The sequence below is a fragment of the Haliaeetus albicilla genome, chromosome 16, assembly GCF_947461875.1.
Source record: "Haliaeetus albicilla chromosome 16, bHalAlb1.1, whole genome shotgun sequence".
Classification (NCBI taxonomy): domain Eukaryota; kingdom Metazoa; phylum Chordata; class Aves; order Accipitriformes; family Accipitridae; genus Haliaeetus; species Haliaeetus albicilla.
Genome location: NC_091498.1, coordinates 4864562 through 4877709, shown reverse-complemented (window position 1 = coordinate 4877709; position 13148 = coordinate 4864562). Strand labels below are relative to the sequence as shown.

The 13148-nt window shown below is 56.5% G+C and overlaps 2 protein-coding genes across 2 annotated transcripts in view; one reads left to right on the top strand and one right to left on the bottom strand.

The window, feature by feature from the left end:
- WDTC1 (WD and tetratricopeptide repeats 1) overlaps positions 1-1012 on the bottom strand; it is a 32304-nt gene extending 31292 nt beyond the window's left edge. The window contains exon 1 of the mRNA XM_069803242.1: positions 752-1012. The gene's annotated coding sequence lies outside the window, so the exon portion shown is untranslated. The remainder of the gene's footprint in view (positions 1-751) is intronic.
- A 6892-nt stretch (positions 1013-7904) lies between these two features.
- SLC9A1 (solute carrier family 9 member A1) overlaps positions 7905-13148 on the top strand; it is a 31320-nt gene continuing 26076 nt past the window's right edge. Inside the window, exon 1 of the mRNA XM_069803241.1 lies at positions 7905-8413. Coding sequence (XP_069659342.1) covers positions 7918-8413 — 496 coding nt within the window. The 5' untranslated portion in view covers positions 7905-7917. The remainder of the gene's footprint in view (positions 8414-13148) is intronic.

Sequence of the window (13148 nt, the reverse complement as noted above, 5' to 3'; positions counted from 1 at the left end):
CTGACACGACCATCCACAGGAAGAGAGGGAAGATGCAAGACAACACCTCAGCCCCAGTACAAGTAACAACCCGATGCCAGGACCCAGATAGATGGCCCAGTAGCTCCAGGAAGGAATTCAGCCAGCAGACACTGGCAGAGGAGGAAAAGCTGATCTCCTCTCCAAGGAAAGGGGCTGCAGAAGACCCACTGGGGCAGGGGAAAGTTTCACATGAAGGCTTTAGCAAGGGAAAGGTGAGCAGGGGAGGGAGCGGGGCAGAGTCAGCCCTTAGGAAAGGGGAGAAGAAAGTGAGGACAGGGCAGTGCCAGCTGTGGGAGGGGGGGGAAAGAGAAGTCAAAAAGGCAGGGGCTAAACCTGGCAGGGGGGCAGGTACCAGCCAGAGGATGCAGGTATCAACAGAGCTAGGGGGGAAAGAAGTGCTTGGTTAGAGGGGGAGGGCAGGCAGAAGGGATGGGGAAAATGGGGGATGAGGGGCTGGATAAAGGTGGGCTTCTTAAGAGGGATGGGGTCAGGCTCCTGGAAAGGGGCGGGTACGAAGATAAGAAGGGGGGGGAGCACCTGACAGGGCCTGCGGTGGGGGTAACTGACAGGAAAGAGGGGGATAGCAGGGGGAACGAGGAGAAAAACTGACAGGAAAGGGAGGTAAGGGGCCGGGGCGGGGGGGGGAATAGCTGGCAGGGGAGGGGGTACGGGGGGGATAGCTGGCAGGGAGGAGGGGCTGCGGGGGCGGGCGGCCCGCCGGACCCGTTACCTGTCAGGCCTCCCTGGTGCGGGCGCAGCGGGCACTGGAAGTTGCGAGGCTCCATCCATGCGGGGGGGAGAACGGGACCGAGCGGAGGGGGGGGGAGCCAGAGGGGTCTCCACAGGAGCCGGGCGCCGTCCCCGGGGCGCGGGGAGGGCCCTCAGGCGCGGCCCGGCCTAGGCCCCGGCCGTGCCCCCCCGCCCCCTCCCCTGTTTACCCCCTCCAGCTGTCCGGGGCTCAGCAGCACCCCCCGCCGCCGCTCTCCCCGCGCAGCTCTGCGCATGCGCCACGCTAACTGCGCCACCACCCCCTTTGCTCACCCGCAGCAACCTCGACTCCACGCAAACGGCGTAAATCGCTTTCCGGAATACTTTTCCCCGTCCTGCCCTCCCGGCGGCCGCCACCCCGTAATTGACAGCTCCCCTAACCAAAGGGAAGGGGAGAGCTTTTTCGTGCGGGCTCGACCAATCGGCGTGGAGGGGGGGCGGGAGGGCGGTGCCGCGAAGGGGGTGCTGGGAGTTGTAGTCCGCGGAGGGAGGGATGGCCGCCTGCCTTGCGGGGGGCGTCTCCGCCCGGGGGGCTGGAGCCTCACGGCCCGGTCACATCCCTCTGTCCCTCCCGCGGTTCTCCGTCCTCCTCCCCCCTTCACCAAACCCGGAGGCTGCTTAAAGCCAGCCCTCGCCGAGTCTGGAGCCCCTCAGCTGGCAGGCCGCAGCAGGGCCTGGGCCCCAGCTGCCTCACACGCTCGCCCCAGAGGGTGCCCGGCCTGCGCCTCAAACACGGCCTCGATGGGGGGGCTTGGGCTTCGCGGCCGCCTTTCCATAACCCCGCGGTCCTCCCCCGGTTGCTGGGGCCGGGAGCCATCCCGCAGGGATCACCCTGCGACAGGGGAAGCGGCCAGGCCAGTGTCTCTGCGTGAACTCCCCACGGGCAGCGAGTTGTGACCGAGGCCCTGCAGAAAAAAAACTAATCCCTGCCCGCCAACGTTTGGTGTTTCCAGCAGCAATTCGCAGAAGTGAAGCGCACAGCTCCCTCAGGCAGCACAAAGTTAGGTTGGGTTTTTTTGAGAGGGGGGGAATATAACTCTGTAGAAAGAGCCAGGGGGTGGCAGTGTTTGCAAAAACCTTCCCTTCGCTTTGGCCTTCCAGCTGCCCCGCACAGCCGGCCGCTGGCCCTGGGGACACTGCTGGCAGACCTTGGGGTGAAGGCAAGGCTGGCATCTCCGCTAGTCCTAATTATCTTAACGCACCCTCCCGAAAAGGGGTGTGTGTTTGTAAAATAAAAGTTAGGAATTCATCTCTCTGTAATTTATTTCCACAATTAAACATTCCCAAGTCTATTAATAAAGTGTAATGAATAGTTTAAATTTTCATTTAGAACTTAATTCCATGGCTCCTAGATAATCCCAGCTGCACAACAGAAGAAAATTGCTACTTGCCTATTCTCTGTTAACAGAAGGAGCAAAAAGCCCCTTAAATCAGACATTGCATGGAAGCGCGAGGACTCTCCCATACACCTCCAGACTCATAAATGACAGACCAACCATTAGCTGTAATGATTTGTCTTCATCTCATAACCCATTAACTTATTCAGCTGTTGTCAAAGTTCTTTACGGAAGAGAATTGTTAATTGTTGCCTCTGTATCTGTCCAGACTTTTTAATTAAAACAAGTAATAATCGGGATCCATCACTATCATCCTTACAACAGGGTTTTATCTTCTTTTCTCAGATGCCGTGCTCTTGGGGATCTAAAGCTCTACACAGAAAATCAGGCAGGCTTTGGATGCCCTTGACATGTAAGTTTTACTCGCTGACAGACAGAAAATTGGGGCACAGGAGCTTGATTTTTTTCCAAGCTTCTGACTAAGATACATAACAGTGGCTGAAGCCAAAGAGGACCAGGGGTACTTGCTGGTTCTGACTGTCAGAGCTGAAGTTTCCCGCTGCAGCCTCAGATGAAACTGGAGGCACGCTGGGGAATGTAAACAAAGTGTTGTCCTCCCAGCACCCAACCTCCTGCAGTATAAACACCACCTTGAAGAGTATCCTCGTGAAACAGGGCTGCAGAGTTTTCAGTCCAAAGAAAGGTACAGGGAGCAAGGAATAAAACTGCTTGAGAGTTGGACTTGCCCTTCTTACAACATTTGAGAGGAAACAATTTAAGTCATACAAAAGGCATTTTTTAATGCTTTCAGTAAATATGTCTCCTATTCTGTCCTCAATCTATGCTACACACATTAAAAAAGACAATTCAGTGTAAAAAAACCCACAACGTGCACACAAAAGTTAGATTTTACACCCTGTGCCGTAGTTAGGAAGTCACAGCGCACACGTACACAGGTTCATAGCCATAGATCTTACTCTGTGAGAGAGAAGCAACATGGTTTGTCCTGCAGACACCTGGCCAGCAAACGCTGGAGCTGGACTAGGATTTGTTTGCAGGTGGAAATCTAGGCTAGAGCAGTTGAAATAAAATTTAAAGTCATGCATTCTTTACTTTCCACTTCCCTGTGCTGTTTATTGGGGCAGACCAGAGAAAAAGAAAATCATTTGACTGAGAGAGAAAGCCTGACCTGCAGCCACTTTGCTCAGGCAATTGTGAGTTGCAAGTGGGGATGGGGGAACAGGGGCAAAGTGTAAACAGAGAGAGGGGTAGCAGCACTGAGATCATCTTTATCAAATAAATGCAGAGAGGATGAGAAAGAAAGAGCTAGGTCTAATATAGAAATGGACTGTAAACATATAGAAACATTCTTTTAGCCAATGTGAGCTGCAGCCAGGACGTAGAGCAAGGTCTGCACTCCTGGTTTCTTTGAGCAAATCTGCTGCCGATTCCTTGCACGACTTCAGCAAACACTTCCCTTCTGGTGTCTCTGCCTGGGTTTACCTCCCTGTACAATGTAAATGATGTTTACTTTTTGATGATTAACATCTGCTGAAAAAAATTTAGACCCTCTGATCAAAGCTATTATGAAATAGCAAAGCTTCGTGGAAGATTCTCTCAATATGAGGGCTGAATTCTGCACAATTTACATGTGAACACAACTCGGGGCATTTGCTGTGTATTGTATTAGCGTGTGCTGGCTTATGAAGCTCCGCGCGCTTGCACGCCCTGGAGGAGCATGGGGAATGCTGGTGTCTGGGTCAGAGAAGGTGCCCAGTTGCACAGCTGCTCAAAGGCAGGAGGTGTGAAGTATTTCCAGGGGCGAGGGAAGACAATTATGAACTTAGGTATGTACACAGTGTCTGCTTTTGCCCTCCAAGATACAACAGGATAAGCTCTGGTGTATTATGTAATTTGCTTGATGGGACATTTCTAAAGCTCCCTCTGCTTGTTCATGCGGTTGTATTGCTCTCCCTTTGCAGGCTAAGAAGCTTAATCCTAATTACGCTCCCTCCTGGTGGGAGGATGGTGCAAGTTCCAAGAATCACTGCGAGCATCTCGGCTGGGCCATGAAAAGCTGGAGGTAACTGGACTACTCTCCTAACACAGGAAACACAAATAACTGAAAAAAGCACCAAGGCAGCTCAAGCCCCAAGGCTCTGATGGGGATATTTGCCACTGTCAGAGCACTGCAGTGCTGATGGATTAACTCGGGAACACAGATTTAATTGGATGTCTCCAGGTCTTCGTCTCCCAATCCAGAGGAAACAGGAATCTCTTTCTACTTTGTCAAGAATTTGCACCAACCGAAATCCTTCACGGAGTTCGATAGGTTGAAAGGCACTTGTCCAGCCAGTAGCATTCAGCCAAGCAGGTTGGGAAAGTTCGCCACCAAAGTAGCAAGAAGTTAATTTGATGCTACATCCCCCACTGGCAAATGTACAATAGCCAGGTACTAAACAGTTCAGACCTACCCACCACGGTTGCTGATTGATCCAGGCACAAGGAGGTAGAAAAATCTGACCCAGTTATTTCATGGGAACATCGTACCAGTTTTAGCTTCTAGGAACTGTTTCTGAAAGAAAACCAGCCCCCATGTTTTCTCCTGAACAAGTCTCTAGTTGTCTGCATGCTGCCAGTGCACAGTCCTGCTTCAACCGAAACACATACCAACCGAAACGCATACCAACCGCTGTCGTCTAGGATCAGGCTTCTCACCCAGATATGACTAAGCCCTTACAAAACGAGAAACATTCAGCATTTCTTGCTTAATTGCTAAAACAGATTAATTTGACTATCCAGAACATAACCAAGCGGAAGAGAGGAATTGACACACCTAGCTGGTTCCTGCTCAGGCTGATGATTCACTTTAATCGAGGGGTCACATTTGTTGATGATTTCCACCAAGTAGCTGCAGCAAGGCTGCTGTGCCCCCCTCCTGTCTGCTGGGAAGGCAAAGGGCTGCATTCCCTGCAGCCTTCCCTGAGCGAGTCCAAACGCCAGCACTTTGGGAGCTGATGCCATCTTAAAACAAGAATGTAACTGATGCAAACCAGCAAGCATAACCTTCAAAGCTTGAGTTTTAGCCGCCATGTGTCATGTCAAGGGCCCATGCCCTCCGTACACCAAGTGCCCCCAGGGATTAGGGGCTGCATCTTTACCAAAAGGCTCCTTTGCCCCTAAAGTTTAGCTAATAAATCAGTTAGAAACTCCTGCCGGTTTTGATTGCTCCTGTCACACACATGTGACACTCAGGAAGTCAGTAGCAGAGCCAAGAAATCAGGGTGACTGAAGTCAGTCGCACGGTGCCAAGCAACCCCCCCAACGCTACTCTAGTGGTTTTATTAGAGCCTTATCAGTTTTCCTGGTGAGTCAGACTATGCTAGTGACCAGGGCAAAGGGCGAGGCGGTACCAACGAGCACAGATGAAGTTACAGCACCATGTTGGTCCAGAATAGCAGCCAATGCTCACCAGGCCCGTCCCCCTGGAAGTCATCGCTCTGCAAATCCCACCACCCCAGAGGTCTCCCCAGAGCAGTGCCTGCATGCTGAGGCTAAGCAGACCATGGCTGTCCATTTCCAAGCAGCAAACATGGAGGGGGCAGCTGGCTGCTCCGCTCTCCCCGATGGGCCCAGGGTGCTCTGCTGGCCCCATGAACCTTGGCTGCCTTCCTGTCGGGTGCATGGGCCGTGCACCCACAGTCTCCCTGCCACCCCCACGCTGCTGGGCATGGTGTAGTGCTGCGTCACCCCACTGCACCCCTCCAGCAGCAGGCACAGTCCACAGATTCCATTTCCCTCCCTTTTCTTCTGCACCTCCCTGCCATTGCATTAGGGCCCCTTTCACTCCTTGCACCTCCATTGCCTCTGTGCACCCCTCCTTGCATTTTCACCCCCTCGCTTCCTTGTGTCCAACCTTGCATTAGCACCCCCTGCCTCTCTGTACCTCCCCTTTGCATTGCACCCCCTTGTCTCCTTGCACCCCGCCTTGCATTGCGCCTTTGTCCAATGCTTGCACACTTGTCCATTGCTTCTCCTTTGTGCACCCCCTTTTCAGTTGGATCCCACCTTGCCTTAGCACCCTCCCAGTTCTCTGCTCCCCCCTTTGCGCTGCACCCCACTTTGCACTGCACCCCCTCACCTCCGGGCACCCCCTTTGCAGTAGCACCCACCTTGCGTTCTACTGTCCTCCCCTCTTCATGCCCCTCCTTGCATTGCATCCTCCTCCACCATGCACTCCCCCTCCACACACCCCCTTTGCCCTGCACCCCTCTTGCACTAGCACCCGCAGCTCCCGCACTCCCCCTTTTTCTGCTCCCACCCTGTTCCACAACAGCACCCGGCTTTGCAGGGCCCCCCCTCTTCCACTAGCACCCCCCCCACTCCCATGCTCCCCCTTTTGCACCGCACCCCTCCTTGCATCGCTCCCCGCTCCACGCACCCCCTTTGCCCTGCACCCCTCTTCCACTACCCCCCCAGCTCCCGCACTCCCCCTTTTCCTGCTCCAACCCACTTTCCAGTTGCACCTCCTCTTCCACTAGGACACCCTGCTCCCTCCTCTGCACCGCACCCCCGCTTTGCGCTGCACCCCCTCGCCTCCATGCATCCCCTCTGCCACTAGTGGTACCCACCTTGCCCTGTACCTTCCTCCCCTCTTCGTCCCCCTCTCTGCATTGCATCCTCCTCCTCCACGCACCCCCTTTGCCCTGCACGCCTCTTCCACTACCCCCCCAGCTCCCATGCTCCCCCTTTTCCTGCTCCAACCCCTTTCCAGTTGCACCTCGCTTTGCACTGCACCCCCTCTTCCACTTGCACCCCCCGCCCTCATGCTCCCCCCTCTGCACTGCACCCCCTCGCCTCTACGCACCCCCTTTGGCACTAGTGGCACCCACCTCACCTTGTACCTTCCTCCGCTCTTCGTCCCTCTCCCTGCATCGCATCCTCCTCTTCCACGCACTCCCTTTACCCTGCACCCCTCTTCCACTACCCCCCCAGCTCCCGCACTCCCCCTTTTCCTGCTCCAACCCCACTTTCCAGTTGCACCTCGCTTTGCACTGCACCCCCGCTTCCACTAGCACCCCCACACCCCCTTTGCCCTGCACCCCTCTTCCACTAGCACCCCCCCAACTCCCATACTCCCTTTTGCACCGCACCCCTCCTTGCATCGCCCCCCACTCCATGCACCCCCTTTACCCTGCACCCCTCTTCCACTACCCCCCACTTCCCGCACTCCCCCTTTTCCCTCTCCAACCCCTTTCCAGCTACACCTCGCTTTGCACCGCACCCCCTCTTCCACTAGCACCCCCCCGCTCCCCTGCTACCCCCCACCCCACCCCCACCCCCTTTACCCTGCACCCCTCTTCTACTACCCCCCACTTCCCGCACTCCCCCTTTTCCCGCTCCAACCCCACTTTCCAGTCGCACCTCCCTTTGCCCTGCACCCCCTCTTCCACTAGCACCCCCCCTTTACCCTGCACCCCTCTTCCACTACCCCCCACCTCCCGCACTCCCCCTTTTCCCTCTCCAACCCCACTTTCCAGCTACACCTCGCTATGCACCGCACCCCCTCTTCCACTAGCACCCCCCCGCTCCCCTGCTACCCCCCACCCCCACCCCCTTTACCCTGCACCCCTCTTCCACTACCACCCCCCCCCAGCAGCACCCAGCTCCCCAGCCCACCCCATCCTCCTCGCCCCCCCCCCCCTCCTCCTCGCCCCCCCCCCCAGCCACCGCCGCCGGCGCTGCCTCCGCCCCTGCCTCCTCCCCGCGGCCGCCCCGGCCGCTCGGTGGGATGGGCCCCGGCTCCGCGGCCGCCCCAGCTGCGCTCCGGCTGTCGGCGGGGCGGCTCCTGCCCCACGCCGCCGGCGGGCCCCGCCGCCCGCCCGAGCCGCCCCCCCCCTTCCCCTTTCCTTTCCCCCGACCCCCCCTTTCGCCCCCAGCGCCCGCCGCTATGGGAGCCGCGGCCCTGCGCGCCCTACCCTGGGCCCTGCTGCTGTTGGGGCCGCTGCTGCCCGGGCAGGGCTTGCAGGCCACCCCTACGCTGGCCTCCGAGCCCCCGCAGGGACAGCCGGTCCAGCTGCGGGGGGGTGAGATGGGGGGCTTTACCCCCGCGCCCCCCGCCTCCGCCCAGGAGATCCATCCGCTGAACAAGCAGCCGGCCAACGGTTCGGGCGAGGGGCACGCCAAGCCCCGCAAAGCCTTTCCCGTCCTGGGCATCGACTACACCCACGTCCGCATCCCCTTCGAGATCTCCCTCTGGATCCTCTTGGCCTGTCTGATGAAGCTGGGTAGGTTGGCGGTGGCATGGCGGGGGTCCCGGGGGAAGGGCACCGGGGAGGGACCCCCCCCCCCAGAACCCCGGAGAGGGCCCCCTGGCTCCGTGGGGCAGGCATCCTCAGCATCCCAAGGAGGGACGCCCAGAGCATCCCAGGGTGGGACCCTCTGGCTGAATGGGACAGGCGTCCCTGAGCATCCCAAGGAGGGACCCCCTGAGCATCCATCCCGAGGAGGGACCCCCGGAGCATCCCAAGGATGGACCCCCTTGAGCATCCCAGGGCAAATTCCCCTGCACATCCTATGCAAACCCCCCAGGCAGCCTGGGGCAGGGGTGGGCACTGCTCTCCCCACGACCTTGGGTCTGTGCCGTAGGCCTGGCAGGCAGGGCAGCGGCACCCCAGCCCCTTTGCTCAGCACGGGCTGGCTCGTCTCGCTGTCTGGGAGCGGGGCTGAAGATGCTCCCTGACCCCTGACCATCCTCTGCTTGGACCAGGTTTGCTTTCCTCCTTTTGGCACTCAGGCAGCGGCAGGGAGGAAGCGTCCAGTTTGTTTCTTTGCTTCCTTTCTTAACCACAGATGCCTTTTGTAACCTTGGAGAAGTCACTTAAAAATCTCCCAGTGCTTCAGCCTCCCCTTCCTCCCCCTCCGCAGCAAACCAGGGTGGCCAGCTGCCTCTGCTGCAAAGCGTCCGAAGGATTCCTGCATTAAAGATACCGAGCATCAGGGGCCAGAGGGCTGGGAAAAGTCACCCCGCTACGATGACCCGCTCTGAGAAAGCATCAGTCTGCCGGGGCGGGTGTTGTTGACAAAGTGTTTTCCAAACTTCTGCAGCTGGATCAATACCAACTGAATTACCCCAAAGCGTGTGATGTGATGTAACTGCTCCGCACTCGCCGGCACCAGCGTGCCGGACCCGGCCTCCGGCAGTGCAGAGTTCGAGCTGGCCCTGGTCCCGTTGGTGGCTATAAAGCCAAGAGGGCAGGTGAAACGTTTGCCTGTTCCTGCCTTAGAGCGGGTGACGGGAGGGAAGGGAGCTCTGCGTTCATTTTGCTCCTCAATTACCATCAGCAATTTAATAATGCTAACGGCAGCGCTCCTTATGGAGCACTCCAGCTTGCTGATGGAAATCTTGCTTTGGGAGATTTTTTGAGCTGGTGCCTGCTGGAAACCGTGCCCTGTCCTGGCCCGGAGGGGTCCGAGAGACCCCCAGGAGCTCACGTACTCCCTGCCCAGCTTTTCCTAAAAATACCTCATCCCCTTCCCAGCCTGCTGTGAGCGTGCGTAGGCAGGTAAAGCCCCATTTTCACGATCCCTCCTGGGTGTTTTATTTACATGTAGGCGCAGGAGTGCAAACACTTCAGACCCGGAGGCTTCCTGCCTGTCTGGGAGACAAGCGGTCGGGGCAGAGTGGAACCAGATGGGATCCGTGGGGTTTATCCCTTCCTGGCTTTACCCAAAATGATTTAAAGCAGGTTTAGCTAGAAGGTGCCTTGCCATAGGCAACGTAGCCGCGAAATCTCCTTTCCCAGGGCTCACCCAGCGTATGTTAAGCGACCTCTGCTAGCTGTTTGGGGCTATTGCACTGCGTTTTCAGTCCTCCTGCCTCGCAGAGCAAAGAGTGATGAAATCAGAAGTATCTGTGCGGAAGCTGGTGGAGAAAGGAGGGGCTAACAGTGTTGGCCTGCGGCCCTGCTCGGGGCGTGCTTTGAGAAACAGCCGCTGGAAAGCACCAGAATGGGCAGCAGAAAGCGGCTCCCCAGGGACGGACGTGGTGGGGGGCATGGGGACATCGCTGCCCGCCGGCCGCCCACCTCCCATGGGCACCCTCCATCATCGGCGCTGCATGAAGCTGTTTCTGCCGTCCTTGCCTGAAGTTAGGGCTCGTTTGTGCTGCAGGAAAAGTTATTTCTGGCGGTGAGCTGAGCCCCGTCAGTTCTTACGTGTTAAAAGTATTATGCAAGACTGCGTGTTTAAGGGGTATATTTTAGGAGGAGCTGCCTTGCAAGCTTGGCAAGGGTCCTTTGGAGATGGCAGGTGCTCTGCAGAGCTCCAGGGATGCTGATTATGTCAAAATCCATATCTTAGGTTACCTACACCTCTAACAGGGGCTTCGACAGCAGAGCAGTCCTGGGACATCCTTTTGCTTGGCCTTCTCTCCAGAGTTTTGAAGGGGATGGCGTTGCATGTTCACATTGTCTTGGCATGTAGTTCCCAAGTTGCTGGTACAGCTGAATATTCAGGCTCCCTCTGCTCCTAACCTGCAAAAATGTCTCACTGCCCAGTGTCTAAATACCGGCCCTGCTGACCCCACCCTGGATCAGAGAGTGTTGCTCAGGAGCAGAAAAATACACTTTTTTTCATGCAGGGATAACTCTTACACAACTGGGTGCCACTGCACCCCTGTGCAGTGCAACCTGTGATGGCAGGACGAGGCACACACATCTCCAGGCTCCCTAAACCGGGCAGGGTTTGGAGCATCCAGTTTCCACATAGAGGGGAAGGGGGACGATGCAGGAATTTGTGGTGCTTCCTCTCTCCCCCATCTTGTTAGCATGCATTCATTGATGCATCGGGGTAACCCTGCAAAACCCTGAGGTGCAAGGGACAAACATCTTTTCTCCAAGAGGGGGAATTCATGCAGCGTGGGCTGTGCATGACAGCTTGGTACCTCCTGACTTCCCTTCCCCAGCTTCTCCTCCAGCTCCGGATGCCCCTTTGCTGGGTTAGGGCTGGGGATTGAGCCACGTGTTGCTGCAAAAGTGAGAGTCTTCAACCCTATGAATGGTTTCTGGGTGTCGTCCGTTGGCGTAGTGCAGGGTGACCATGTAGAGGAGCTCAGAAGTGCTCCCAGGGCTCTTCTCTGGGCCAGGAGATGCAATCCGACCCTTGTCCTGTTGCTCAGTTTCCCCTCATCGCTCTTGACGCTTCAGACAGCTATTCAGGCTTAAATGAGTCCCGGCGTTGTCCCTTCCATGTGATTTATCCTCTATCTAGCAGCCCGAACTGGGAGTTTGTTTGGGGAATCAAAGGTGTGAGTTGAGCCCTTCCACTCTTGATGCAGTTTTTGTAAAATGCCTCAAAGGATGTTGATTCCCGGAGGATTCACCACCTGATGGGGTGGCTTTCTGGGACAGAGGGCCTTGTCACCCCAGTGTGTCCTGCAGGCATCAGCTGTTTCTGCTTTGCTAATCCCAGTAGAGAAGGGGAAGCCTGGTGCTGACTGCTTTACTTAATACACACATGGTATTTTAAGACTCGCTAGGGGAGGAGGCGGGGGGGGGGAGGGATAGCTACAACCATGCCTTTCCACAGCCCCCCAGCTACGTGCAGACCACATCTGGTGATGGCTTGACTTTGCCAGTAAAAGCGGAGAGGCCTTTGCAGCTGAGGGTTGGAACCAGACTTTGTCTCAACCTGTTGCATTGCTGCAGAAGGTCAGACCTTCGTAAAATGTCCAAATCAGAAGCCTTCTGTGCCCATCTTCAAGGTTTTGCAAGGATGTTGTAAGGGTTTCCTTCGCACTGTGCCCAAGGAGTGGTAGGGAAGGGCTGGGGCATTTCTCAGCCCAAGAACCTGGTTTCCTGACTCTGAGGACTGACCTTTCAGCTCACATGGCTCCAGGAGTCGTTCAGGGGAATTCAGGTTCAACTGTGACTATTCTTCCGTTTCAGGGGAAAGGGAAGGAGTGAGTCAGGAATGTAAATAACAGTTTGTGGTTAGCAGTCCCTTTGCTGGCTGTGCAAACATGAGCTGGGGCCTGGTGGTCAGAGTTTTATTGGAAGCCACCAGCACTTACCCACCTTGGAGAAGAGTTGGGGTTACATGTGTTTCCAAAGCACAGCTTGGGCCCTACCTTCTAAAGCAAAAAAAGCACAGCAGTCATATTGCCATCCTGCATTTGGAGCCGCCTTCGATTGAGGCATGCCCTGTTGTCTGTCTGCGGGGCCGTCTGTTTGCACCAAATGGCTTTTCAGCATCTGAGAGCTTCCCAGCCTCCTTGGAGCATCCTGGCCATTCCACCTCGCAGCTCAAGTGCGTAGTGGGGACTTGATTTCCTACGTGTCCCTGCCAGAGACTGCTGCGGAGGGTCCCCGCGAGGCACTACTTCACAGCTGAGCTCTCTTACCCTGCTTTTGCTCGCTGATGCACGCTAGGCGCTAGCTTGCTGCCTGATGCGGCGCTCCGGTTGGGGTTGGAGCCTGTAGCAATCACTGAGTCATTGCTCTGTCTCTTCTTCTCCCTTTGCAGCACTCAGCTTTTTCGTGTGTCTGGGTCAGGACTGTTGTCTGGGGTGTTCCCCCTCCCTCCAGACCGTCTGACAGCAGCCAGCGCCAACCTGGTACTTGCAGAAAAATCACCACCATGTGATTGTCGGGCTGGTGTAAAACGAGCCGAGGAGAGTCTTTGCTAAGCGAGCAGAAAGGGAGCCCAGAGCTGTGGACAGCGGTGTGTTATGTGGGGACACGCTGCTGCTTTGGGTGTTGTTTGGTGACATGTCTCAGCCTGGTTTACTGGGCACGAGGCATCCCGGCGTCAGGCTTCGGTGTTCAGTGCTGCTCCTGTGACAGCGGTTGCCTTTGGCCAGTACCGACCATCCCCATCACTGCTGGTGGCTGGGGAGGAACAAGATTAAGGAAGTTCCCAGTGCCTGTGGGCTGGTGATAGGAGCTGGGAAAAGAAGAGCAAAACATGATGGATGCAAGTGGGGTTGTGGAGCCTCACAGAGGCTCTGCGCACGGCGGGGTG